Source organism: Cataglyphis hispanica, chromosome 6 (assembly GCF_021464435.1).
Source record: "Cataglyphis hispanica isolate Lineage 1 chromosome 6, ULB_Chis1_1.0, whole genome shotgun sequence".
In the NCBI taxonomy this organism is placed as follows: domain Eukaryota; kingdom Metazoa; phylum Arthropoda; class Insecta; order Hymenoptera; family Formicidae; genus Cataglyphis; species Cataglyphis hispanica.
In genome coordinates this window covers 8133247-8160703 of record NC_065959.1, presented here as the reverse complement: position 1 = coordinate 8160703, position 27457 = coordinate 8133247, and the positions used below count along the sequence as shown (strand labels likewise).

At 34.2% G+C, this 27457-nt stretch overlaps 6 protein-coding genes across 11 annotated transcripts; 3 read left to right on the top strand and 3 right to left on the bottom strand.

Moving 5' to 3' along the window:
- Positions 1–141: 141 nt before the first annotated feature.
- Positions 142–3696, bottom strand: LOC126850625 (ralA-binding protein 1). The gene is made up of 9 exons (XM_050593800.1): positions 3538–3696; positions 3183–3321; positions 2457–2707; positions 2121–2382; positions 1854–2034; positions 1298–1612; positions 834–1206; positions 519–760; positions 142–422 (listed from the first exon to the last, which is right to left on the bottom strand). Exons 1-9 carry the CDS (start codon positions 3620–3622, stop codon positions 321–323), a joined length of 1950 nt encoding a protein of 649 aa, XP_050449757.1. The 5' UTR covers positions 3623–3696; the 3' UTR covers positions 142–320.
- A 1175-nt stretch (positions 3697–4871) lies between these two features.
- On the top strand, positions 4872–9295 carry LOC126850621 (oxygen-dependent choline dehydrogenase-like). Of its 3 annotated transcripts, XM_050593797.1 has the most exons (7): positions 4872–5066; positions 5623–6782; positions 6913–7268; positions 7562–7936; positions 8015–8376; positions 8505–8893; positions 9175–9295. In XM_050593797.1, exons 2-6 carry the CDS (start codon positions 6220–6222, stop codon positions 8856–8858), a joined length of 2010 nt encoding a protein of 669 aa, XP_050449754.1. In that variant the 5' UTR covers positions 4872–5066; positions 5623–6219; the 3' UTR covers positions 8859–8893; positions 9175–9295. The 3 variants fall into 3 exon arrangements, with proteins under 3 accessions (XP_050449754.1, XP_050449752.1, XP_050449753.1); XM_050593795.1 differs by lacking the exon at positions 9175–9295 and having other exon boundaries at positions 8505–9042; XM_050593796.1 differs by lacking the exons at positions 4872–5066; positions 9175–9295 and adding an exon at positions 5408–5436 and having other exon boundaries at positions 8505–9042.
- On the bottom strand, positions 9219–15740 carry LOC126850637 (uncharacterized protein DDB_G0272420-like). 4 transcript variants are annotated; one of them, XM_050593836.1, is made up of 9 exons: positions 15724–15740; positions 12703–13111; positions 12289–12417; positions 11417–11557; positions 10976–11104; positions 10253–10516; positions 9917–10012; positions 9757–9828; positions 9219–9656 (listed from the first exon to the last, which is right to left on the bottom strand). In XM_050593836.1, the coding sequence occupies exons 2-9, from the start codon at positions 12839–12841 to the stop codon at positions 9589–9591; spliced, it is 1038 nt and encodes a 345-aa protein (XP_050449793.1). In that variant the 5' UTR covers positions 12842–13111; positions 15724–15740; the 3' UTR covers positions 9219–9588. The 4 variants fall into 4 exon arrangements, with proteins under 4 accessions (XP_050449793.1, XP_050449790.1, XP_050449791.1 ...); XM_050593833.1 differs by lacking the exon at positions 15724–15740 and adding an exon at positions 15185–15709 and having other exon boundaries at positions 12703–13366; XM_050593834.1 differs by lacking the exon at positions 15724–15740 and adding an exon at positions 15185–15709 and having other exon boundaries at positions 12703–13210.
- Positions 15741–16807: 1067 nt separating this feature from the next.
- Positions 16808–21476, bottom strand: LOC126850639 (multiple epidermal growth factor-like domains protein 6). The gene is made up of 7 exons (XM_050593839.1): positions 21177–21476; positions 19725–19886; positions 19465–19599; positions 19080–19217; positions 18473–18745; positions 18212–18355; positions 16808–18078 (listed from the first exon to the last, which is right to left on the bottom strand). Exons 1-7 carry the CDS (start codon positions 21277–21279, stop codon positions 18011–18013), a joined length of 1023 nt encoding a protein of 340 aa, XP_050449796.1. The 5' UTR covers positions 21280–21476; the 3' UTR covers positions 16808–18010.
- A 2456-nt stretch (positions 21477–23932) lies between these two features.
- On the top strand, positions 23933–25762 carry LOC126850646 (prion-like-(Q/N-rich) domain-bearing protein 25). The gene is made up of 6 exons (XM_050593854.1): positions 23933–24088; positions 24580–24723; positions 24940–25068; positions 25187–25330; positions 25450–25569; positions 25662–25762. Exons 1-6 carry the CDS (start codon positions 24019–24021, stop codon positions 25727–25729), a joined length of 675 nt encoding a protein of 224 aa, XP_050449811.1. The 5' UTR covers positions 23933–24018; the 3' UTR covers positions 25730–25762.
- Positions 25763–26536: 774 nt separating this feature from the next.
- On the top strand, positions 26537–27453 carry LOC126850653 (39S ribosomal protein L51, mitochondrial). Its single transcript, XM_050593863.1, has 2 exons — positions 26537–26683; positions 26902–27453. The coding sequence occupies exon 2, from the start codon at positions 26903–26905 to the stop codon at positions 27374–27376; it is 474 nt and encodes a 157-aa protein (XP_050449820.1). The 5' UTR covers positions 26537–26683; position 26902; the 3' UTR covers positions 27377–27453.
- The last annotated feature ends 4 nt before the right edge of the window (positions 27454–27457 follow it).

Sequence of the window (27457 nt, the reverse complement as noted above, 5' to 3'; positions counted from 1 at the left end):
AATGATTTGACTCTAGATTTACCTTATTATATTTTATATTGTATTTTATATAATATTTAGGAAATATTCTCTTTTCAAATATATACATGCATTGAAATTTAAAAAAGAACTCAAGATATAGAAAAAACAAAAATTTCTGACTTCATTTTGTACAGTTTTATTACTTCACGGAAGAATAGAACGAATTGATACATGATATAATTATAACATGTTATAAACTATATATGGTCACATTATGTGCAAAAACGTAATGTCAGATTGTATCTTTATAGCATATAGATGTTTTGTATTGTAATTCCGAAGCGTCATGAAATCTGTGGTCAAGTTTTGGCCATCAATTGATGCACCGCTAATTGAACCCGCAGTTCCACGCAAGCGTCTTTCTCTTCAATTATACTGCGTATCAATGTTGTCATCTTTTTCTGAAAATCAAGAGGAAAACATATAAGTACATTAATGGAACGAGAAATTTCTTTTCCCTCCTCCTCCCTCAGCACCCAGCGTTCAAAAGAACATACTTCCAATAACTGATTCTCCTTGACTAACTGTATCATAGCCGTCATTTCGGCTTCGTTGGGAGAATGTATCCGTTCTTTGGGTTTCTTCTTCTCTGTGCCGCGTTCTGTTAGCATTTCCATTAATCGTTTGATCTCGTTTCTTTCCTGGCTGATACGAGACTTTAATAAAGCTTGCATGTTCAACAGTTCTTCATGGATCAATCTTTCTCGCAACTGGTCTATAACATCCTCCTCTTCAGGCTCTGTACACAAATTAATGTTATACTTATTGAAAATATTGGAGATTATATGCTATACTGATCATTATATGTGTACCGTTTGCTTTATTGTTCAGTGTTACATTTTCAGATTCTTTCGATTGAGGTGTAACCGTCGCATTATCCACGGAATCAACCGCGTCCTTTTCTTGTAATACATTTATGTTCTGTCCGTTTTGTACAGTGTGCGAATTACTAGCTGAACAAGAACATTTTTCCTTCCCTTCTTCCGCGCTATGGAATTTACTGTCTTTTTTCAATGTCGCATTATTCGACGGTTGACTATCAGGTTTTACTTGCCCGGGATCTTCGTCCACAGGTTTTGACTTTTGCAAGGTAGATTCTATTGGAACATTATCGGTCGATTTGATTTCTTCGTCTAAACTCTTTTGTGTAGCACCTTCTAATTTTTGAACAGTCTTGTATTTTCTCTACAAAGAAAAATACACATTTTACGTTAATCTTTTCTTTACATGGATTTTTATAATATGAATTCTTTTTTTTTTAAATATAGTCGTGTACCTTTAATTGTGTTATCATTCGTTGCACTTCCCACAGTTGTTCCTCACGAGATTTTGTTACAAAACCAGCATTCATTTGCATGTGAATTTGGAATAGTAACGATTCTTGTTTAGATAATTCTACAGCTATACCTTCCACAGAATCAGGCAGATTGGTGCTACCAGATGACAATGGTGGCACATATTTTGTCAATTGTACATTTGGGAATAAAGCTTTACAGTGAAACAACAGAGCCAATAACAATCGATGACTCATTTGTAGAACCGGACTTAATGTCATCGAAATCGTTTGAGCATTCATTTTTGTCGTCTTCTCCTACAATAAGATATCATTAAAAATGTAGAATATATATATATATATATATATATATATATATATATATATATATATATATATATATTTATATTCTACATTTTATATATATATATTTATTTATTTATTTATTTATTATATTTTGACATCAAAAATAATTACGATATTATATATTGCTTAATTTTTTGTTTGCAGCTTTATCCAATACACTTCTTGCATCAAACTGATAATACTTGTAACGTACTCGCACTGTGACGTGATCCAAATGTAGTATAACCCATGCCAGAAGAATCCTGTTGCATTCCGGTAACTGCTGCGTCAATTGCGCCAATTGCGCTTCCCGTTGTGCGACATCCTTGGTCGATGCGGCCTGTTCGAAGCGTGATATCGTTTCGCTATTCTCCAACACAGGTTCTGGCAGTTCTCTACATCACCACAATGTGCACCACAATTTTTCGTTTGATCTTAAAACACATGGTGAGAGGAGGATAGAGAATTCTCAGATACAAACCTAAGAAAGAGTATCAATAAGCTCGTAGCTACCGTGGGTTCGAATTCGGATATGTTCACCGGTTCTCGTTGATTATACAATTTTTTCAAATATTGAACTTTTGACTTCACCCCAGGAACTTTGTACAGACCTTCCACATTCATTCCATGCTCCTCTACATAATCGACACAGTCTCGCACCACCAATGGTAATTTGACTCCATCGTGACAACAGCTTCTTTCAACTGCTAAATGAAGACTAACACCGAAGATCGGTTGTTCCTCTGAGAAAATAGAGTAATATGTATGTATCAAAAAAAGTATTAATGGGATAGCAAATCAAAAAATTCGATCTTACCACCAATATCCAAACCTTCGCTACTTGCATGCTTTCCTTTTTTACGATCTTTCAATTTTTGCTTAGACTTGTCTTTATCCTTATCTTTCCGTTTTTCTTTTTCTATATCCTTCTCATCTTTATCCTTTTTCTTTTTATCCTTTTCCTTCTCAGTGTCTTTTTCCTTCGCCTCCTTCTCCCGTGATTTCTCTCGTTTCTCTTTTTTAGAAGGAAATTTAAAGGCTTTGGTCTTTTTTGATTTTGATGGACTTCTGCAAAATAAATTATATAGTTATAATTCATATATATTACAAGATGATTGAAAAATTAAAATTACCTCAACAGCAATAGATAATAAAATTTTAATTGTCATTTTGTATATATATTATAAAGGCTTTGATAATAAAATATATATTAACAAAGCAAATTAAAGTCAGTATAAGCAAAAGTATCCAATCATGAACACTTGAAACAAGTTTGTTTTCCATCAAAGAAAAATCAGGAAACAAGTTTAATTGTGCAAATATAAGAAAAGTAATACAATATAGACCAAAAATATGAATCAATGATGGATGAATGGCCATCATTTCTAATTATCAAGCGCATGCTAACAATATAAGTTAATTATACGTCTAATAAGTATGAAACAGAAAGATCTGTTAATTATGTGTTATATTAGCACTTGTACTATTAAAGACATCAGACAACCAAGAAAAAAAAAAGAGATAGAATTGATGTAGGCTTTACTTAGTTTCTTGATCTTCGTCTGGTGAGCTTTCACCCTCTAAGGTTGCATAGCCCCTGTCCTTCCTATCCTTTTTGTCCTTACGCTTTCCACCCAAGAGCTCCTTCTTCGAATGCTTGTCATGACTGCCTTCGTCACTAACTGCATTATGAAAATTATTAATGTCATTCCGCATCATATATATCTGGTGAATTAATTGACAGAGAGAGAAAGAGTGGAAGATATAAATATATAATATTTGAGACCAGAGACTCTTTGACAGATGCATAACCTCTCTCTCTCTCTCTCTCTCACTGTCACTCTACTGTTTGAAACAGCTGTAGATGCAAATGTAACATGATGACGCTTGTTACGTACAATCACTCTCATTGCTCTTCCTTCCTGATTCAGACGCGTACAATCCGGGAAATTCCTTCTCGACATCCGGACTTTCGAAGTCCATCCTCTCTCAATAGACGTGCATTTGACACTTCCTCACTGACTTGTGTCAAACTCGAAATCTCGAAATATCTCGACATAAATCGATACCTCATAACGCGCCGATCAATTACAGCGCGCGTTTGACTTTATTAATATTAAATATTTATTATTAAATTGTTAGTTTTCAAAAGTGCTAATATTTTGACATTAAGAAACATCTGATATGCCAAGAATAAATTGAGATGATTAAATAATTAAATAATATTGTTCTATATTTCTTTTTTTTCCGTCGTGATGATAAAAATCGAACTTATAGCATCAAAACAAACTTTCTCGTTGAAAATTATCAATTTTCAACCTCGATCCACAGCACATATATATGATAATTAAATATCAAATCACTAAACGCATTATGTAATTTTGTTATCTTCTCCGCGTGGCATAATAGGTGTAAATACAAGTACGGATCATTTCGTAATTGCTTATGTAGGTCAAACAAAACTCGTTCCTTCGTGATTTTATATTGAACGCCTTCGGCATTTTCGTCACGTTTTCAATAACTTCGATTTGATATTATCTCATTGAAATTTTTCTTTCTCATTAAAAAAATATTGATGATTCCTAGATATTAATTATTATTAAATTTAAATTGTAATTTTATTCCGGAATGCGTTAATTTTTGCTTTAATTAATTCGGTTTAATCTATTTCTTTACGCTTTACAAATTACAGAAGCGTTATCATGATTAAAATTTATTTTACAGCTTCTCAATTTTTCTTATTTGCATTACAAAATTCAGAAGACAACACAAAATAACAGTTGTAAATAGAATTAATTGTGAATTTTCGTTTAAAATAATATCAAAATACTTGAAAAATATGTATTACATTCCAGAATTAAATTATATTCTGTAGCGAAAGCTTATATCATTTTCTACTTTATATATGTCTTAAAAATTAACGGAATTAAATAAATTTACATTAATTACGTTTGTATCGGAAGCACATGTGTATTTTTTGTGGATTATTACGTCAATTGGGAGTGTAAAAAAAAATAAAAATATTGATAAATTGTGTACATATAGCAAGTTGACATCAACAAATTGTGTACACATAAATTGACATCGACAAATTGTGTATAAACAAAAAAGTCTGACGTTAATAAATTGTAATGACATATGGTATTTTTGTGATATTTCGTAAAAAATGTATGAAAAGTTGTCGACCTTGTCATTTTTTCTTTCACCCTATTTCGGTCACGCAGATGAAACCACAGAGATGTAATTCGATCTCACAATCAGTAGTTGAAGGAATTTTGCGGGATAAACACGAATCTTTTTCACGAATTGTTCGTTAAGATTTTAATTTCTCACTCAAGTATATAATTCGCGTTTTCGAAAATTTTTATCAAAAGAGAAAAGCAACAACCTTTATATTTAACGCCTTTATATTTAACGACCATAACAGGTATATTTTTTTATTTGTTGAATTAAAAAAACTATATATATATGATTAATTTTTAGTGATTATTTGTAATAATTGTCTCATTTAAATTAATTTGTCTATTTAAATTACGTAATCAAAGGTGTATCAAAGATATAACAAAGAAATTCGAAAATAATAAAAAAATTAAAAATAGTTTGTATAATAAAAATTAAGTTTAAATAATAACAAAAAAGTATCAAAAATATACTCACAGTATGTATTGTAAATACGAAACGGAACATATGTGAAAGCATGTGGGAAAAATTTTGCGGCTGTCTTACAATTATTGAAAAATTCTTAAAAATTATATCTTGAAAAGAGTGAGACAATCGAGTTAAACGACCGACAATAAGTGCGTTATCGATATGTAATATGTTGTACTAAAACTCTTGTCATCTCGAGTTTTTTTCAAACGTAACTTCGAATACGCGAGAAAGATGCAATCTCGTTCAGTTACAGCATTTTAAACCGCTAATTAGTATTCACTTTGCATTCTTCTATTTTATATTACCTGCGTCACGTGGCCGTGATTGTAAAGAGGATACCAACAGTTGACGTACTCGACCCTGATGCTATTCAAATCTACGACAATCTTGAGAGATATTGCATATCCTTGTTGATATTGCATTCATTCTCAAAGGGAACAAGATGCAATAAAGTGCCATCACATGAACCACTAATTCTTTGTGCCAGTCGTGCATTTGTGATATAAATTGTGCCTGAAGATCGCATTTGCAGTCTAAATATTACTCAAGCTATATCGATATCAAAGATTATGATAGAACTTTGATACGTCGCGATCAGAAAGATCCGTACTAAATACTGATATCTCAAAACTAAGATCATCCAAGAAACCAAAGATTCTCGAGGAACGTCATCTCAGGAATTTATCTCGCTGTATTTAATGTCTGACTCGACTATGTTTAATGTATGTATGACTCGACTGTGTTTAATGTCACAATTCCAGCTATCTACAGGGGGAAAAAATCAACAAACTGCAATACTGAAGGTTGAAATACAAATGAAGTATTAAAATTGAGAAGAGATATCGACACATTGTACACGAATTTGACAGAAGATCAGAAACAAAGATTTATCTCACGCGCTATAAAAAAAAAGGACGCAGCTTCGCGAGATGCTCAAGTCCTGCTTGCTGATCTTATGCCTGGGATATGGCGGTGCGATCTTGCCACCGGGTATGCTCGAGTGGATCGACCACTTCTTCTTAGGCTTCCCACCAAGGCGGGAGACTCTCGATTACACTCTGCCCTTTGACTTTGTGGCGATCGGCGCCGGCTCGGCGGGATCCGCGCTCGTCAATCGCCTGACCGAGAATCCCGACTGGAACGTGCTGGTGCTCGAGGAGGGCAACGACGAGAACTTCCTCACAGATATCCCCTTGCTCGCGCCGGCTCTTCATAACACGGACTACGTCCGCATGTACAAGAGCGAGCCGCGACCGCAGGATGCGAACGGCGACGGCGGATATTGCCTGTCGATGAACGAAGGCCGTTGCAACGTAGTGTGCGGTAAGGCAGTCGGCGGCACCTCGGTAGTGAACTTCATGATCTATTCGAGGGGAGCGCCGGCCGATTACGATGCCTGGTGGGCCCCTGATAATCCCGGCTGGAGTTACAAGGACGTGCTGCCGTATTTCATCAAGTCCGAAAGGTGCAAGCTGATCGATAAAGACGCGAGGTACGTCTTCAAAAATAATATATTTATTCCATTCTTTCGTGGAAGCTCTAATTATATTTTGTATAACTTTAATTTTACGAGATTTTTTTAGCGATGACATTATTTTCTCTTCTCTTCTCTTGCCCGCTAGATACCACGGATACGATGGATACCTGGATGTCACGAACCCTCCTTTCGCCACTCCGCTGAAGGAATGTTTCTTGAAAGCCGGCCAAGAACTCGGTTATGATCTGGTAGATTACAACAGCGATAGGCTCATAGGTTTCTCGACCGTCCAAACGACTCTTCGAAACGGGCACCGGGTTAGCGCTGGCAAAGCCTTTCTCAGGCCGATTCTTAATCGAAGAAATTTTTATTTATCCAAGTTTTCGAAGGTGACGAAAATTGTTATTAATCCAAAGACGAAAACAGCCGTGAGCGTTGAATTCATGAAGAATCATAAAACATACTTTGTCTCCGCTACTAAGGAGATTATACTCTGTGCAGGTACATGCATTTAGAATATCGTTATAGAATAAAAAAAAGTGATTTTACTTTATACTTAAAGTACATTCACTTTAAAAACAAATTTAATAAAATAGTTCATAAAAAGAGTTAATTTAGAATTAATTCTGTATATTAAAAAGTAGACTTTAAATCAAATAAAAAGTAGATTTTGTAAATCAAATTAGAAAGAAACATTTAATTTTTAAATACATTTTAATGAAAGTTATTTCATAAATCAGTTTGTCACTTATATTTATACACAAATAAAAATTTCTTTCTTATTATGTGTACAGGTGCTCTCAATTCACCGCAGTTACTGATGCTGTCCGGAATAGGTCCAAAAGGTCACTTGAATTCTTTTGGAATCCCTGTAATCGAGGATCTTCCAGTAGGATTTAATTTACAGGATCACGTGAGCATGTCAGCTTTGACGTTTCTAGTCAATGAGAGCGTGTCCATTGTGGAGCAGCGTGTAGGTTCCAATCCAGTTAATTTCCTGGATTACTTGATACGAGGCACAGGTCCTTTGGCGATACCTGCAGGCACCGAAACATTAGCTTTCATTAACACTAAGGCTCATTTGAGTAAAACGCGGCGGAAAGAGTCTAAGCTTATTAAATCCATTATCCAAGGTGTAAATGTACGCGAAAACAATGAGCGACAGTATGGTAAGCATTTTATGGTAGTTGTTTAAAAAAATTTTTTAACAAACTTTTTTGCAAAAATTTACACATTATTTTTTGCAGCTTGGATTGCTCCCAATGTAACTTCCATCACCGTTAATCGTGAAACGCATACCAACGAGCGGAGATTATTGACGGAAGACGACTATCCCGATATCGAGCTGTTGATGGGCGGGAGCTCGTTACTCGGTGATATTTCCGGGTTTTATCGCAATTTGCTCGGATTAACGACGGATTTTCACAAAGAGCTTGCCAATGGTTACGATGGCTTCGATGCTTTCACGCTCGTGCCTGTGCTTCTGCGACCCAAGAGTCGCGGTAGACTCACCTTGAGAAGCACCGATCCATTGGACTCACCGATCATCGATCTCAATTATTACGATGACGAGGATGATCTAAATACAATGGTGCAAGCTATAAAAATAGTAAGAGTCTCTAAATTAATATTTAATCAACATTACACACCGAGATATATTTTTTATGTTTTAAATTTACTTTTAATTATATTATTTGTCGATTAATTTTTCATACATTTTTTTTTTTCATCTTCCAGGCGATCGAAATAGCCTCCACGAAAGCGTTCGAACGTTACAATGCCACGCTGCTACCGGTGCCATTTCCGGGATGCAGACACATTGCTTTCAAGAGCGATCCGTATTGGGCCTGCATCGCCCGTCATGTATCGACGACTATAGCCCATTTCTCGGGCACGTGTAAAATGTCCACGCGGAGAAATTTGGGCGTGGTGGATCACAGGTTACGGGTGCACGGAATTAGCGGTCTCAGGGTCGTGGACGCCAGTATCATGCCGACCATAATCGCCGGTCACACGACCGCGGCCGCATACATGATCGGCGAGAAAGCCAGCGACATGATCAAGGAGGATTGGAGAGATTCTGCTCCATGAATCACACACACACACACATACTCACATACATATACGTACGTGTGGGAAGTAAGAAAGTTAGGAGAATGTTACGAGATAAAACATATGGGATACGTTATCTTGAAAACGCGGAGACTGTGATTAAATGAAAATCACTTTTGAATTCGAAGGAAAGCGATAATGAGGGCATTGATCTTTGTGCCAGAAAAAAATCGTAGAATTTTTAAGGGGGCTTATAAAGGAAGCGCTATGTATTCCAAAGAGATATTATATATAGAGATATTAGAATATTATATTATAACGCAAACATTTAATTTAGAATTTTTTTACTTTTTAGGTAGAATGTTTTGTTTTCTATGGAGACAGAACATTAATTACGTATAATTATTATACATTTAATACATGTGGAAATGACATTATGCTCAATCTGTGTAACCTAGTCAATGACTGTAACTATTATCCAGTTAATTGGAGAGGAAGAACAGTGTTATAATAATCTATCAGATTTACTGTTTTCTCAACTTGAGAAAACGTGCTGAGTCTCTTTGGCTGTATATTGAATTTAAAATATATCAAATTTACATTAGTCAAGCGAAATTTAAATAAATATAACGATAGACACATATTTAAACTATAGATAAATTATTAAAGCTCTACGGCACTATATATTTAAATATTCTAAGCTAATAAATCAGTGAATTTTTAGATTTATGGGAAGTGCTACTGAACACAAATCGTATCCATCATATTCTTAGCACACAAGAAATTTCGCGATAAAGACGACGAGGAGTATTCCGTATGCTTGCCATCCTGTTGCACCTATGGAAGTATAAATCGATTTTAACATTAATAATTATAAATTGATAAAAATAATAAAATTAAAGTGGCGTCAATCCAAAATTTTTAATAAAATAGACACCGTTATCGCTGAATTGAACGCAGTCCTGCAGTTCCTCCATTAACGTATAACCATCGGTACAAGTGCAGAAGCCTGGAAGAATAAAATCATGTTCCTTTAACGCTGTATGATAATAAATGATTAAATAGATTTATTTAATTATTTAACAACGATTACATACCATCAACACAATCCACTTTCGATTTCCACGTCGAATTAGAATCTCTCAAACTTCCAGTGATACAATGATGGTGAGTCTCGCAACGGCCGCCTAGTTCTAAGATTGTAAAATTTTCCATGCGTTATTTTCGACTTCATTGAATGATAAAATATCGCATATTTGCATCCAACATGCAAATATATTTTCCTCGAATTTAATTCTGATTCTGATTCTTTAAACTTTATACGTCTCGTACGAAAAATATTAGAATTTATGTAATCTATTATTTGCCATTTTAAATCAAGATAATCATGAAGAGAGCACATCGTTTCTTTTGTTTAGACGAATTATACTCGCCAACATCGACGTAACATCGACGACCGCGTCTGTGAGAGCCGGTGACGCAATCGCACGTCCCGTTTGCGCCGCATTGGCTATGCTTCAGGATCATCTGGCACTGGGACTGCTGCTCGCACTCCTCGTCGATCCAGGAAGCGGCCTTCAAGCACCGTTGGCCGCCCTCGGCCAGCACGTAGTCCACTTTGCAGTCGCATCTGCTGTGCATACATCTCGAATTCTCCGCAATGCATTCGTCATCGCTGTTGCAGTATTCGTTCAATTCTGAAAAAAGAGATGTGTCAGATACATAATTTTACAGGAGAGGAGTGCTTTCTATTTTAGCAAACGGCTGTTTTTTTTTTTTTATATTCTATATATTTTATTTTACTATGTGTGTTATTGTTAAAGGCTCAGTCTATTTTAAAGAGCAAGAAAACTCAATTTTTTTACATTTTTTGAAAGCGTTATGTTTGAGAAATTTCTTTAAAATTTTATTAAAAAATTCACAAAAAATAATTGACAGAGTTACTGTTTAAACATCATTAAAGGCATAAGCAAAATGACAAGAAGATCAATTTCTAATATTCTTCAAAAATAATTTCTAAAAATTATCAATTTTTCATATTGTTAGATTAGATGGAGCCTTTAAGAGGGATGAGCATGACTTAAACAGCTTGCAGGATTCCCCCCAAAAATATTGGATTTATATGTATAGTAGTCTCTATCGATTATGATACTTACTGGCGCTGTGTAGACAGCCGGTGTTGTCAAAGTTTGCGTGATGACGCAAACCGCAAGTGCAGAGACCGTATTCGCAAAAGGTATTTTTGATGTAGCAATTGCGATTCGAGCGACAACGTTTGCCCAGACCTATAATCGAGTAGAAGATAACACTAATATATTTATAATTAATTAAATATATATCAATCAACTACGTATATAAATTAATATATATTGTATTTTAATTCTATTTGATTTTAATCAATCTTATTTATCGTAAAAGATGCGCAGACATCATAAGCATGCATAGACGCTTTACGTTTCTCCTCTCGCTTGCATTGAATAAACATTTCCATTGTGTCTCTTCCCCATTCTATTATCTCGCAGGATATTTATTTTTCCCATAAATGTGCGTAATGAAGGGGGCCGGCTTGAGACGTTTCTCAGGAAAGCAGCACTCACCGACAGACTCGTAACACCTTCCATCCGTGAAGTGAGAATCGTGGTCGCATTGACAAGTGCCTCCTCGACATTCCGACTGCGGTGTAAATGTAAACTCACATTGGATGTCCTCCTCGCAGGGATCGCCGATGCTAGTAGCCACTGTTGGAATAACGTTTCTCATGGATGTCCGTTCGCAAATTGACGTTTCGTTACTTGTACATACAAATTTTTTATGTCCCATCAAGAAAAGTTTAAATGCCACAGCTTTTCCATTTACGTTTCAGAAATGTCTATGACACTCGACGAGCGTAATGTTCGGAGATAATTTTAGTGAAATTTCGGGTATTTATTCGTTGACAGATAAAATACCTGTAGGATATCTCGCAATTCGCGATGCTGATTTTAACGAAATCTGAAATCTTTAATTTCAATAGATTTTAATTTAATTTAAAATTTGTTTTATTGCGCGTCGAAAGGTCTGTATCTAAGAACGGATTTACGCCATTCTGACTCATTCATAGAAATTATTCGTGATCTCTGTCGGCTCAACGAGCACGACGAACGACACGCTCCGGGTGAGACGGGATCGTGAGAAAGAAATAGGGATGGACGAGTATCTCCGCGGGATCTCGTTTCTCGAGGTCGATGACATCAATCCCGAATATTCAAGTAATTAGACTGAAATTTAGCGGGGAGCACAGTTTATCTCACCTTTGAATTCTTTTTTTTAATCAATTATTTTATATCCGACATAGAATAAATTAATAAATTATTTTCTATGTCGGATATAAAATAATTTATTAAATTATTTAATTTAATAAATTATTTTATATCCGACATAGAAAATAATTGTCATAATGATAATGTATCTAATCAGTTTGAAAAAGTACCTCTTAGACATCTGTAGTTGTTGTTAATCCTGAATTCGATGTGATTTTCTTTGCACGAGCAGATTTGTTGGTTTTTGCAAAACGCATTCGCGATACAGTCGTCATCGTATTTACAGAATGAGAAAGTTTCTGAAAAATATTCGTTTTATTTGCGTAACACAATATATATATTATTTTTTCTATAATTATAAAATGTATGTTTCTGCATGAATTTTTAATCGAATAAAAAAAAATAAAAAAAGATGTTAGCAATTTTTTATATATTCGCCGATTAAATTGACTGTGATATTTCTCAATTAAAAGCGATAAAATAAATTACGCTTTTAATTCGCGAGCGTATAATAGAATCTCAACTGCAAAATCATTGGATGCGACAGCTACTGGAGTGTTCATATTTCATTAAATTTTGCTTACTATTGCGATTACTATTATTGCGATCGTTGCATCGCGACGGGTCCTCGTTGCTATTGACGTAGGTGATCGTCGCGCAGACGGTAACGGGTACGAGGACGAGGAGCCCCGTGAAGCCGCTTACCGTCCACGTCTTCGTCATCCTCGCGATAACGACGGACAAACGCCGCGTCCGGAACGTTTCATCACCAAAACCGCCGCTCGACTTGTTGTCATTTTCGGTCCCCGTCCGATCCTATCGCTCGAAGGCCGCGCCACGTCACGATCGACACAGCCGGGGCCCCGTTTAGCTTTACGACGATGCTCTCATTGTTTCCTCGAGGTTGCGCAATCGCAACATAGGCAGAAACACGTACAAGCTACACCCTCGAACGGATATCATCGAGGCGTATCCCGCATAATCATCCTCCGCCTGTGTAAACGTCTGTGTCGATCACTTCTTCGCCCGTTCGAGGCGAGACATCGGTGAAAAAAAGCAACTTATCGCTTAGTCGATCTTAGATGAATCAATCTGGAATTTTGTCCGAATCATCAGACTGTTATTATAAACGTTCTATGAAAATTACGAGATCCTCTTTTCAACTGTCGTTGCGATAAAATAACTTTTCAATTAATTTTTATTTTCTATCCGTTCGCAAACTTTGTTCAAATATTCTTTGAGATTTTTCTGCAATAATAAAAAGAAAAGAATTAATTGTTTTTGATATAGAATTCAAATCTGCTTCACCGATATCTCACTTCTATCTTTTTCATCGCAATCAAAAAAATATGCTTATATCTATTTTAAATTTAAGTTAAAAAGCAAGTGTGATTTTTTTTAATTTTATTGTACTCTGATTTTCTCTCTTTTTAATAACACGAATAGGCCTATTTTAAGACGTTCTAGTTCACAAATGATCGCGTGCGAGCGAGCTCGACGCTATAGAATCGCCTTGTTTCGTCGATTTCTCGGCAGGCGGAAATTATAGTTGAACACGCACTCCGTAGAGAATTGACTGCAATTTAAAAAAAAGAGAGAGAGAGAGAGAGATAAAAAAAAGATGTGCGCATTCATCGACGGTCATCGCGAATAATTTTATGCGCTGACTTGTCATCGGCAAGTAACAGATGCTAAACCGTTCTAATGCACCTTGCGTTCCCGTTCGACTTCCGAGTTAAAATAGCATCTAATTTAATAGCGACGTTCTAATACTTATTATTACGACATGCAAATTAAGTCCGTGTAACACGGCATCACTTCGGATACGGATCGAAAATTATTTATTTTGCTGCAAAACTTCAAAATAAATTTTCTATAGTTCTAGGAATATGTGTGTGTATATATATATATGTGTGTGCGGGCTCAATATATTTAATTTTTCAAAATCTTTATCTTATTATGCGATTTAAATCCACGTTGTGAGTCAACGTCATAAAAGCGTGGGCGAAGTTTCCCGCTTTGGATATCAACGATCCGGTAAATGCTCGAAGGTCGATCGCGCCGAACGCACACACACACACACACAAACAAAAGAGTTTAGCGCCCTTTCTATAGTTTTCAGTTTGTGTTGCGCAACACACGCGGTGCTATAACAGCAGAAGCCATTGTTGTGGGTCGATTTACAGTGCCGTATATTTAGGGAAAGCTATTCGAACCCGAATTATATTCGCTATTGATATCTCCCACATACGAACCGCAGAAAATAAGAATTATATCAACTAAATAAAGTAGTCGGCTTTAAAAGAACACTGTTGCATGTCGCAACATTTTTGCACAAATTGCAATTAAATGTGGTAATCATGATAATAATGTTAATGAATATAATTACAAATGTCATTTTAAATGACACCCGACGTTATTTGCAGAGAGGCGCGAGAGAAGTTTGTGCGATTGTAAGCTATTGTTAAGGAATGTTGTAATATCCCTCACGTCCCCAAAATGCATTGTTAAATCGAAATAACAGGCGAGCGAAGGAAACAGGCCCCCCTTTGTTCTTTAATTATGATCGCCGTATTCTCTACTCAGCATTCACCTAACTGTGAGAACCAGGAGCGTAGATCCGGTCTCCGTGACTCGATCCACAATCTTGGCGAAGATTGGCGCCACGAAGGGGAGGAAGAGACTACTGGCTTATAAAAATGCTTATTCTTAAAACATTCCGCGATGTGCTTGTCGTCAAATTTCTCGAAATATAATTACAATTTTTTTATATTTGTATTCTCAGCAATTAAATTAATTAATTACTAGTCTGTAATTGAATAACACACGTGATCGTGATTCGATGCTTTTTTTTTAATTGAAGCAATATTGAATATTATTATCATCTTCGCGCGTTTCTATAAAACTTATACAACGTAAACCACTTCAATATTGATCCGAAAAATAGGATCAGATATTGACAATTTTATTAGGACACTTTTGCCATAGCAACTAATGATTAGAAAAGAGAGTATTATGACACTACTTATTATATAAAATAATGACTTAAATTATAATTCAAGTTACCAGTATAATGTAACGCTATTCTCTTAGTTTAAATTTTATATGTGTTATTAATAACGTAACGTTACGTTAACGAACATTTTCATTAATTTTAAATAACGCTAGTCTCGATGAATTTTTTAAGCTTGTTCACTCTTTAGAGTCATGATTATGGTTTCAATTTTAATCTGCAAAATTTTCACTAAAAAGGCCTTTCAATATTCAGTATTACTTAGTTTGTACACTCGCGACTATTGTATTATTAACACTCGTTGTGCGTTAAAACATAATTTAATTAATTTCTCAGAGAAATACTTTCCACAACTGCGCGTTCCTTTTTGACTCGCGTATATTGTAAGCTTCACAATAATTTTATATTGCTTAAATAACTCCTAAATATTTTAAACGCCCTATCTTCAATCACGTTTATTCTACGATGCTGCAGCTATTTTTCTTTTTTTAAATTAATATGTAATTTTTGCGTCAAAAATATCATATATATTTTCTTTTCGAACTCGCTGACTCGCAATACTCTGTGTGTTGCACTCGACTTTTACACTCACGTCGACGAAACAGATGTTCGCGCTGGCCAAGCGCGTCGGCGACTGCGATCTGTAGTGCGAGGTAAAGCGCGATTGACATTGCAACGGTCCGCAGCTCCCTCACCGGAGGGCTCCTCGGTACTCCCGCCATTTCTTTAAAAAATTTTTTCCTTATATCTCAGAGGAAAAATTCACCGTCTCACGAAAATTCATCGTCAAGTGGATTTTTCTCCAAACACTCGGTCGCAACCGCGATCTCTTTTATATCACGCAGCGCCTTTTACTCGCGTCTCTTCCAACTTCCTCGGAAATAAATCTTATTTATCGTCTTGGCAATTGAATGAAGTCCCGGATGTAATGATGGTGCCAGAATTGGGTTTTCCGTCGATGGGATTGTATAATAAAATGACAAGTACACGTTTTTCGTAAGATATCCTTTTTTAATGCGTCATTCTAATATTACGTTTTTTTCAACCATAACGCATGCTGTGAGAATAATAATTACGAATTTTTAAGATTCTTTGGAAGACTCGTTGTCTTTTTGTTCGAATTTTCTATCGGAAATATGTATGCGATCTGATTATCTCTAAGCTCTTTTTTTAAATTATGAGTTAAGGATGATGCAAAACACATGACGAATATATTTTATACTGTAGTAAAAGTGAATGTAATAGCGATGAAATTTTACAATTGTATTAATAATTTTGAGCTTATCAATTTTAGAGTTTCATGGTAATCATGAGCGCCAAACATGGTGCTTGGCGATTGGCCATTTATTCGAACAAAAGAGAAAAAAACGAGATTCAAATGTAAATAAATAAACACGCTTTGAAAATTATGCATCTAGAAAATTGCGTGTACTGTATAATATCTAAAAAATATACAAATATATATATATATATATATATATATATATATATATATATATATATAATTGTATAATATAAAATATTTACTTATATAAGCGAAAAATTTTACAATGAATTTCATTGAAAATATTCTCATTTAAATAGCACCAGAGTATCTCGATATCTATTGAATAAACGCAAAGAAAAACTTCAAAACTCATTACTTCAAACACATTTATCGTTTGATTCTAAAAAAGCCAATACCAAATCTTGCTGATATACAATTTATATTAGTTGTAAATGTATAAACAAAATTTATACAACGTGCAATGTATAATTATTCTGTAGAAAATTCTAACATTACAAACTTTTTACAACTGAGCCAAAGAGATACATATTTATACATTATTAAAAGAGAAATTTATTAGCATTGATTTTATTTTTTTATATATTATTATTCTGGTAATTTTTAATAAGCGCAAAAATAATTTAATAAAAAATTATTAAAATATCGGACGTAGCTGTGGCTCAAGATAAAAAAAAAAACGAAAGAAAATTAAGATATAATGCAGTTGGGAGCTTACACGTGCTCGTGAATTTTCATCTAGTTTAAAAGGCAACGAGAAACGCTATAAAGCTGTGTTATGTCAGCATCTGCATTTTAATAACCGCGTTAATTAAATGCACGCAAGAGTGAACACGCCGGTATGGCTTAGCTCAAGCTGTCGCCTTTGCTTGAGTTTTGCTGCGCAATTACACACAACGGCGTTTAATATTGCAATTCCATTTTCGCGCTATTTTCCCTTACACTCTGTTTTTCCGCAATTATTTCGGAAAATGAAGCCTTTACGTTTAACAATGGAAATAAAACTGATCATGGAAACGGCTCTGATTTTTATATTACGCTTAAAGATATATATCGCGATTTATAAATATAAATATATTACTATATTCTAAAAAAATATCACAACTCGCTACAATTACAATCATCCATATATGTAAGGGGATTCTCAACTCTTATCAAAAGAGTAACTTCGCCATGTAGGTCTCTATTTTTTTTTTCTTTTTTTCTCATTCTTGAATTGTCATCGCGACAGTCCTACGAACACGCATACACGCGCGTCTAAATTACAATGTACATAGGAAATTCATACAATTACATGGATCTTGATTTGTTAGGCACTGTTTGTCCAAGTTTCGCGCACGTTAAAGCAACATTTCTATTATTTGTAAGAAATTTGCGACTCTCCTCAGAGTTCTGGTAATAATACAAATAATTACAATCTCCACAATAAAATTATTTATCTTAAACACAACAATTTCTCCGTTTACGTTTCGCCAATGTGTATACCCTACTTAAATTTTTCTTACAAATATATACATAATGTTGGCATTATCAAAAGTTTACCTCTGCTGACTTGCAACGATATCGCGTGTTTACTTCGCGGGATAATCGTATCTTACAAGACTAAAATACTGCAAAGTAGCGTTATCACAGAGACGATTATTGATGCACCGAACGATGAACCTGCAAATGGAAATTAAGTCGAGCGAATAAAATCAGAGCGTTTCTTCTGTAAACGCTAATTAATTATGCGGCTAATTAATATTTTTATCTTAATATGTAGGATATATTAAAGAAAAATAAATCATTTACTCACCGGCATTCACACATTTATCCCCTTGCCTAACATAATTTTCGACGCACGTGCATCGGTTAGCCTCGCACATCACAGACTTGATCGGCGGATCGTTCTCCTCGGCCTGATAACACTCGTAATTATTCGCGCAACCGTCGTCGAGAGCTGTAAAATAATGTAAATGATTCTTTGACATCTATATATATGTATATTATATATATTTTTTATTTTTTTGACGCGCAATCATTTATCACTCTTGCGATGTTGCGACGAAACGAGTACCTCTGTTGGGAAAACACCTCGTCAAATCGTGCTCGTAATGATGATCCAATTCGCACTGGCACTTCTTGTCGTGACACAACGAATTCTCGAACGTCGCCGTGCATTGCACCGATTCCACGCATTCGTCCTGAATCTTCATCGCAGCCATCAGACATCTCTTGCCGTCCATATTCAGGATCGTTCCGGACGCGCATTCACACTTCATATCCTTCGTGCAGATGACACCCTCGATATGCGAACATTCCTGATTTTTCCTGCAAGATCGCCTGTATCCTACAAGTATAATTATATCAGAGAAAATGTATTTTTCTTCAGTGAAAAGATTTATCTCTTTCTTTCTCGATTACATCGCAAATCGATGTAATCAGAAAGATGCGAGAACTTAAATATTGCCAAAGTCGTTCCAAATCATAAAAAAAATTATTATTAATTTATTATTTTATTTATTATTTATTATTAATTAATTTTATTTATTATTTATTTATTAATTTATTATTAATTTATTATTAATATAATAAATAATTATAAATTTATTATATAAAAAATTAATTATTTTATCGCTTTCCGTATAATATAATAAGTAAATTGTTATTAATAGCACACTTACCAGCCATTCTCCAACATGCATTGTCTACGTAATGATAACCGGATACGCAAACGCATTTGTTAGCCTCACAAGTGGTGTTCGCCAGAAACGCTAAACACTGATTTTCATCTGAGCAAGGAGCGTCGATCGAATGGACCTCTATATTATATATATATATTTAAAAAATTATATACATTAATAATATGTCAATGTGCAAAAATAAATAAAATCTATTTTATATGATCTTTAATTCGCGACAGAATTCAAGATAGAGTTTTATCTACGATTTTACATGTAAAATTTCTATTTAAATTAAAAACTATCTAGTGTATTGTTTTTATCTTTATTTTATTCTTAATTTTTTTTTTTAACAAGCATTTTTGTACTATTCTTCTATTCTACTTACTTTGGACACAATGTTGCTTATTCTTCGCCGGCACGTAATCCTTCACGCAATCGCACTGGCTAATAGTACTGTTACAAAATCCGCCCTCGTACTTGCAATCTTGATCGTGTTTGCACGTTCGATAGAACAGCGGGCCTAAAAGAAAAATATTTTATTACTCGTGCTATTAGCTCGTTTATCGGAGAGAATGCAATAAGTAAAAAAGAGAGAGAATCTAAAAAACTCTAATATATATTTAAATCATGCCGATTATGTATCACCTGGGATTTTATTCTCGTTAATGAACGCATGAATGCTCGAGCAGAATTTAACTCCGTTATCTACATTCGGGCACATGCAATATCCGTCCTTGCAAAAAGCATCTCTCGGAAGTGTCAGCATGCTCCTACAATCTGACGTGTTTCCGCACGGGATAGGCGTGTCTGCAACCGGAACGATCGTTTCAGAAAGGACGTGCGTCATAAACGAGGAAATTTATCGAGGATAAGATGAAGGGCTCCATCAGGAGCTAGTCTATACTATATACCGTATATGTTTTCCTTGTTCTAGGAAAATTATTATAAACGAGGAACGATATTGTTGGCCATTCTATATTTTCAGATTTGATAGACAATACGTTTTTATAAAAAAATTAATTAATTGCTCCGATTCGATCGTGATAAGATCGTGAACGACGAAAATTCAATCCGTGATGAATTTAAAATATTTAATTTGTCCGAAATATGTGAAACTTACGCGAGATCGTAAACTTGGAATAAAGGCGCGAAACTTCCGGCAGCAAAGATAAATAACATCGTCTTGGCATTCGACGCAAGAAAAATATTTGTCCGAATATTCTACGAGTGTTGTCAAGCACGAAATAATTAATTTTAGAGGCACGTGTCAATATTATAATAAACCGATTGTATAAAATTATGACGTGCACGTGTCGTAATAAATAATAAATTTAATGATATATGACAATAATAAATTTTATCTGTGACGTATATTATTCATAATAAGAAATCAAAAAATACGCATAATTAGTATCTACCTATGTGTAGAGAAAAAAAGAGTGATTTATTTGACGTCTACGTTTTGCTTAATTAATAAGGAAATGCCTTTGGAAAGGTAAACGTACTTGAAAGCGAGATGAACAATTGCAGAGAGGAAAATGATAAGATTGATAAGAAAATGCTATGTTATTATGATTCATGTGCCGTAAGTTATAACGGTTAAACATATCAAGTATCATGCTCGAATGATTCAAATGTTTCAGATGGCTAAGTATTTGAGTATTATTCGAGATATCTCAATTTTATTAGTCAATATAAAGTGGTTTTTTTTTCCTTAGAAATCAAAAAATAAATCTGATATAATACAGACTTTTTGAATTATATATACATATATAAAAACATTTTTAATTATTATTATCTCTAACATCTTAATTCAATCGATAATTTACAATTATAAATCGTATTTTGTATATCTAACGATAAATCTAGAAAAAAGACAAAGGGAGACAAATTCCACGAGATCTCTCTCGGAAGAAGAGGTCACACGTGTCACTTTGGACGTTACAATGCGATGTTTACATGACAGCGTTACTTCATCATTCCACATAATTATATATCAAGCCGACGTGAGTCTGGCGGAACACGGAGAATGCTCGTGAGCTCGTAAATTAAAATCAGCGAATTAATCAGAGCGTGATTAAAAATGATTCGACTCACCGATCTTGTCCGCGCTGGTGAGACCGATTGTCAGCATAATCGCGCTCAGAGCTGTGTACATGCTGAATAGATTCTTCCCTCCTCCGGTCGAGATCGATACCATTGTGATACTTATTCGCTCTCACCGGGTTTTTAGCTCACAATCAGTCTATCTCAGGCCGGGCCGGATCAGATGTGGATCATCGGTCGGCGATCAGCTTATGTTGGAGCTTTCGCGCGCGACTGACGAAGGCGAAACCGAAACGCCGAAGGCCTCCTCGTCCCGTTTGTTGTCTCTCAACCCCGCGACCGTGCTCGCAAACACACATTCTGTATGTTCGTCCCTCTCTAACTGTATCTCTGCACTCTCCCCACTACGATGTCGTTAATTTTCTCCCGACTTCAAAACGTTCAGTGAATTCGATCGAGCCTTTTCAGAAAAATATTTAATTGTTTTATTAAGCTCTCTGACATCATGAGGCAGTTGTTGTACAGTCGCGTCGTTTTTTAGCCTCCTTATTTCGCATGCTATTCTTTCTTTACACTCAATACGCGTATTTAACTATTCTGTCAACTTATTAAATCATACTTTTTACAAGAAGCTAGAAATAATTGTTTTTCAAGTAAAAATTCGAAGCAAAAGCATAACTGCATGTTTGTTACAAATTTTTTGTATTTCAAGATACTCAAGATACTACGTTAAAATTATTAATTGTATATAATTTTTTTTTAAGCATTATAATTAATTTTTTTAAGCATTTTCTATAATGCTTTGTTATAGGAGCGCATAGTTTAGGAATTTTAAGCACGTATTATCTCTATTTATATTCATAAGAATCTGCTCTATTCGTTATTTTATTATTTTTAATAATCGCAGTTTAATTTCTTTTTCCACATATTTATTCATTCCTTTTTACCTTCATCCATTTACTTACCATATTGTTTATTTTATCGTAAGTTTTTATTTACTCGCTTACTTCATCGTTCGCGGCTCTTCTCCTTTAATTAATTTCAATTCTTATAACGCGAAAATCAGACGAAACCAGACTTTAATGAAACTATAAACTTCTACGCCTCACGAGTGTTGCTGACTAACATTTGATGATATACAGAGTGTCCCAAAACTTCTAAATTTCCCTCCGGATTCTCTGGCCAATTTTTCTTTAGCAAAAATCTCGACTGAGATCGTCATATTTTAAAGCTTCCAATTTTTTTTTCCATTATATATCTTTATAACTAAATTAAAATTTTCTTGAGATAAACTCCATCCGAAATTAATTGAAGAATATAGTTGTGTTAATTTTTTGATCCGCAAAGTTTCATTTGCGAAAAGTTTTTTATTAAGAAAAAGTTATCTGTAAATTGGCCAGAGAATCTCCCCTAAAAGGAAATTCGGACACCCTCTATATTTTAAACATGTATACATATTATATATCATACATGTTACAATACTTATCATACCTTATTTCCTCGTAATTTTCGCACTTTAATAAGAACGCATTCCATATATACTATATTCTACGAGTTGTCAATAGGATAAGCACGTAACTTATGGAAAGATGAATACGAATAAAGTATCGCACAAGTGTGAATGAGTATGTAAGGCCACGACTCGCATAGTAACCGTAATGATAATAAAGAAAAACAATGTAATACGATGAAGTTGAATTTGCAAAATTATTGTTATCACGATATCAACTTTCGTTGAATGAACATGACCAATCGCTTTAACATAGAATTATAGTGTGTTATTCGTATATTTTATGGTAAATCATTTTATTGAATGTATTTTCTTTATTTAATTGATGCCAGAAGAAAAGTGCTCCATTTATTAAAAACTTTTAATTAGAAAATAATAATTATATAATAATATTATTGCAGTAATATTACTTTTACAAGTTCTCTCAGTCTCATACAAATAATAAACATTAATTTTACCTTCATCTATAGAAATCGATCAATTATAATGATTTTCTCTTGGTATTAAACCATTTAATCCATCTGATATCTCATTAATAAATACAATTATTTTAATCAAAAGTAAGAATTACATGATCATATCATGCAATATAAAAAAAAAATTTTTAAAGAAATAAAAATTATTTTTTTAAATTTGTTTTTTACTAATAATTTTAATATATTTTAGAAAATTTTATCATTTTGATTTTAATGCGGTATAATATTGACATTTTGTTGATGTTTGATTATTTTTATATATTTCAATTTATTGATGAAGATATTAAATTTAATTAAATCTATAAAATTTAAATTTTAAATATTTGTATAGTATATTTAAATTACATTTAATTTTCAGTTATAAGAATTAATTTTATTGTCAATATAAATAACTTTATCTCTTTTAAACGCAAATACTTTTCGTTGCTTTCGGCTTCATTGTGTGACGTAGGCTGTCGCAAATTCATAAATCGATAATGCAACATGTTTTGTGTTTTTATTTTAAACAGTAATAACGAGAAACGTAACACAACAGGCGGTTCCGATATATCTCATAAGCAATTTATTGCAATTTATTGTTCGAAGAATATTCAGTTGTTTGAATTACTTTTCTTTTAATCACGAAATAAATTATCAATGCAATCGGAAATAAAAGTAAAACCCTTATTTCTCTTAAATAAAAGTAAATCGGGCGCCGCTCTTAATACTAGCTATGACGAATGCGTTTCGTTCGATAAATGAAACCTCTGATTCATTTCAGAGGAGATATCACTAGATACGCCTAAGAGATAAGATATACGACATACGCCTTCGTCAGATAAGATCGTTTATGTCGTAGCCGTGATGTTCCCTATCTCGCGCAGTCACCTGGATATGCTTCACGTTCGCATCTGATTTGGGATCTCCAATGACGACTCTCGTGCGCGTCTCACTAATCCTGTGCGCGTTCGCTGGTTATTCTCGCTGTCAGCAGACTCGTAAGTGTTCCCTCTTCGTAATTTATCGCCTTCGTAAATATTCCTCGACGTAAAATGCGTCGACGTAGGCAGAGTCATAAGAGGTAACGTTATATTCGACAATTCAACAGAAAAAAGTCTGAAAGAGTAGATGTAAAAGAGACTTAATTATGTACATTTCTATTTTTTTCAGATGTTCTTTAAAAAAGTTTAAAAAACGTTTATTATATGTTGGATATCTTTCCTTTTCGCTAAGCATTTTTAAAAAATTTTAATCCTTTACACATCTCTCATACACTTGAGAAAAATTCCAATTTTTTAGAAAATCATTTTTAGATACTCCTTTTAGAATGTTTGCATGGAGTTTGTCGGTATTAAAGTATCTGTTGCTGATAGTGAATTGCGCTCTAGAAAAGTAGATAAAACTCCGCATTTTTTATTTTTAATAATTCTTACTATTTTATTTTCAAAAATTAATTCTTGTTATAATACTAATTTATTGCTCGTTTTAGTGGAGCACGCTATCAACGTACAGATTGGTGGCAGTTGCGGGAGGGACTTTGAATGTATCGAGAATGCATTCTGCCGAGGACAACAAAATTGTTTGTGTGATCTGTATTACTCACCAAGTCCCGATAAATCGATGTGCATCGCCAGTGAGTGTTTGCTAGGAAAATTTTATTTTCCGAATTTTCCGGATTTTTGTATCGTAATAATCCTATAATTAAACACACAAAAGCTGCGTCTACTATAAGCTCGCACTTTATATATATATATATATATATATATATTTATATTTGGTTTGCCGCTTATCTTTCGTTTCTCCGAACAATAATAAGATTTATTCATCATCATCTTCATCTTTCTTTCAGCCGTCGGGCTGAGCTGCGAGGATGATACGAAATGTCAAACTATAGCGAATGGAGAATGCAAGCAGGGCACGTGCGCTTGCAAGGATGATTTTTTCTTAGACAACAGCAATTCGTCAAATTGCATTCCCAGTAAGTGATTGCGTGATTTTTATCGTTATTTCCGAAAAATCACAAAAATGATGAGGCATTAAAAGTTACATCTAGTAGCTTCGAGTTCGAGTGATTGAGAAAGAAAAAAATGTTACAGGACCCGCCAAGATCGGCGATCGCTGTCAAATAACGACGATATGCCAGGAGAGTTTCAACTACGCGTTATGCATCAACAATGAATGCCAGTGTTATTTGGGATATCATTTTGTAAATGAGACTGGAAATTGCGTTCTGAATCATGGTAATGCACAGAGATTCTTTTTATAAAAGAAATGATACATGAATTTATAGATATATTAAAATACTGAGAAAAATAAAGTATCAAAGCGAGAGAAGAAAATTAATATTATATTATTTCAGATTTATACACCGCTTGTACAAACGACTACGACTGCTACGTGGACAAGAAGTCCCCGGACATCTTAGAGTGTAAGAATGGTCAATGCGTGTGCAGGGAAGGCGAACCGCAATGTGCCAAAGGTTAATTGCGCTTAATTGTATCGTTACAAGCTAATTCGGGCGAAGCTCGAGACTATTTCGAATTATTTTTATCTCTTTTTTCTTTCTCGCAGGTTCTCTCGTCACGGCTACCGGAATAATCGTGACAATCTCATTGTTGCTACAACGAATCGTTCAATAACGACTAACAATAAATGTATATATATATACATAATTCATTTGATTTTATAATGCCATTATTTAACGCGCAAAATGAACAAATCTTTCAGCGTAAATCAAATTAAAAACTACTTTTAAATTTATATATATATATATATATATATATATATATATATATATATATATATATAATATGATTTTATTACATTCCATTTTTGTATTGTATTTGTACGTTTAATATAATAAATGTCTTTAACGAGATGTTCGAGAGAGAGAAAGAAAATGACACGTAATAGAATTTTATGCAACTTCTGCAATTGTTTTCGAAACAAGTTAAAAAAAATTATCACGTGTAAATATCCATTTAACGATTATTTTCTTTCAATTATATTCTTATTTTACACTTTTTATAATGATTTAAATTTCAAGTTCATTATACCTCTAATTTCATAAATACAAAAAAGAGAGAGAAAGCAAATTATCACATCATTCTATATAAAAAAAAAAATTAAAAAACGAAATTATTTTCCGAACGACTTATTATAATATTTAATTATAATTATTATAATATATCTTAGATAGATTTAAAATAAATGTTTAAGCTCTACACTCATCTTTCTTGCAAGACGAAAGACATACGTTTAAGCGTTGGCGAAAAGACGATTTGAATTTTCAACGAGCTCCTAATATCGAGAAAAATCATCGTATACACGTTCATTCAGCTATACGTCACACATCATTGATACCGCTATTTAAAACAAGGCACAGCTGAACTGTCAATGAGTGCGTATTTAAAAGAGCGCAAACGTATTTAACTGCGCATGCGTATCGAGCGTTTCGCTCTGCCGCTAATCAGCTGATACAGCTAGTGACCTAACCATACTGATCACCATACTGATCATATTCGGAGTCGGAAAACCGAATGTATATCACACAAATAACAAATTTTAGCGCATGCGATACGTAATAGATAAAGGTAAGCTTTATCAGCGTTTAATTCATAAATCAATAAGCAATGTATAATCTATACTTAACGAGGAAGAATATAATGTGATGAAGGCTAGGTTATGTTTGATATAAATTAGAGTAGAATTAAACATATTTTTCTCTGTATTACGATTAAGAAAAATTGCACGACAGATTATCTGTCAAGGTTTCTTCATTTATAGTTTATTTTTCCCATTCTCTTTTCAGCATGTCTTGGCTTGTGAAATCTGTGCGAGCCGCTGTAAACACATGGACACCGCAAGTGATGCCGGTGCGATTTCGCTATCACGCGGACAAGATAGCCAAGGGCCCGTTAAAAAGGCGATACGGATACGAAGATCCTATAGACATGCGGGGCCTTCTACCGCGTTTAGACAATGCCAAACGATTGCCGATGCCGATCTATCGGCCGAAAGACGCCTGGTCCGAGAAGAAGGCTCTATTTGGACAGAACGACTACATTGACATATTAGGCTCCGATAGACTCCATCCGACGAGAATTCTTTATAACGTGCCTGCGTGGTTGCGTGGTGTCAAGGGCAATGAATATCAGGTTCTACTGAGAAAGAGAAAGATATGGCAGAAAGGAATATTTCCAATCGCTAGACCAACAAAGTGGACAGAACTGGAGAAGAGAATACACTACTTATACAAATTCCTAAATCGTAAGACGAGACAATAAAACAATTAGTTTGACCGCGATATATAACCATGTAATTAAATTTTAATTAAAATATATACAGTACCTGTGCTTTCCAAGTAT

Bases quoted from the DNA above. Each gene is read 5' to 3' on its own strand.
- LOC126850621 (XM_050593797.1), top strand. From the start codon at position 6,220: ATGCTCAAGTCCTGCTTGCTGATCTTATGCCTGGGATATGGCGGTGCG. The intron at 7,269-7,561 runs GTACATGCATTT...TTATGTGTACAG, and splicing joins GGAGATTATACTCTGTGCAG to GTGCTCTCAATTCACCGCAG. The intron at 7,937-8,014 runs GTAAGCATTTTA...TATTTTTTGCAG, and splicing joins AAACAATGAGCGACAGTATG to CTTGGATTGCTCCCAATGTA.
- LOC126850653 (XM_050593863.1), top strand. From the start codon at position 26,903: ATGTCTTGGCTTGTGAAATCTGTGCGAGCCGCTGTAAACACATGGACA.
- LOC126850639 (XM_050593839.1), bottom strand. From the start codon at position 21,279: ATGGTATCGATCTCGACCGGAGGAGGGAAGAATCTATTCAGCATGTAC. The intron at 19,600-19,724 runs GTGATACATAAT...TTTTTCTTTTAG, and splicing joins TAACGAGAATAAAATCCCAG to GCCCGCTGTTCTATCGAACG. The intron at 19,218-19,464 runs GTAAGTAGAATA...TATATAATATAG, and splicing joins TAAGCAACATTGTGTCCAAA to AGGTCCATTCGATCGACGCT.
- LOC126850646 (XM_050593854.1), top strand. From the start codon at position 24,019: ATGACGACTCTCGTGCGCGTCTCACTAATCCTGTGCGCGTTCGCTGGT. The intron at 24,724-24,939 runs GTGAGTGTTTGC...TCTTTCTTTCAG, and splicing joins TAAATCGATGTGCATCGCCA to CCGTCGGGCTGAGCTGCGAG. The intron at 25,069-25,186 runs GTAAGTGATTGC...AAAATGTTACAG, and splicing joins TTCGTCAAATTGCATTCCCA to GACCCGCCAAGATCGGCGAT.
- LOC126850625 (XM_050593800.1), bottom strand. From the start codon at position 3,622: ATGGACTTCGAAAGTCCGGATGTCGAGAAGGAATTTCCCGGATTGTAC. The intron at 2,708-3,182 runs GTAAAGCCTACA...TTTATTTTGCAG, and splicing joins GACGAAGATCAAGAAACTAA to AAGTCCATCAAAATCAAAAA. The intron at 2,035-2,120 runs GTTTGTATCTGA...GTGGTGATGTAG, and splicing joins TTATTGATACTCTTTCTTAG to AGAACTGCCAGAACCTGTGT.
- LOC126850637 (XM_050593836.1), bottom strand. From the start codon at position 12,841: ATGACGAAGACGTGGACGGTAAGCGGCTTCACGGGGCTCCTCGTCCTC. The intron at 10,517-10,975 runs GTAAGTATCATA...CTCTTTTTTCAG, and splicing joins CGGCTGTCTACACAGCGCCA to AATTGAACGAATACTGCAAC. The intron at 10,013-10,252 runs GCGAGTATAATT...TTACAATCTTAG, and splicing joins TCGATGTTACGTCGATGTTG to AACTAGGCGGCCGTTGCGAG.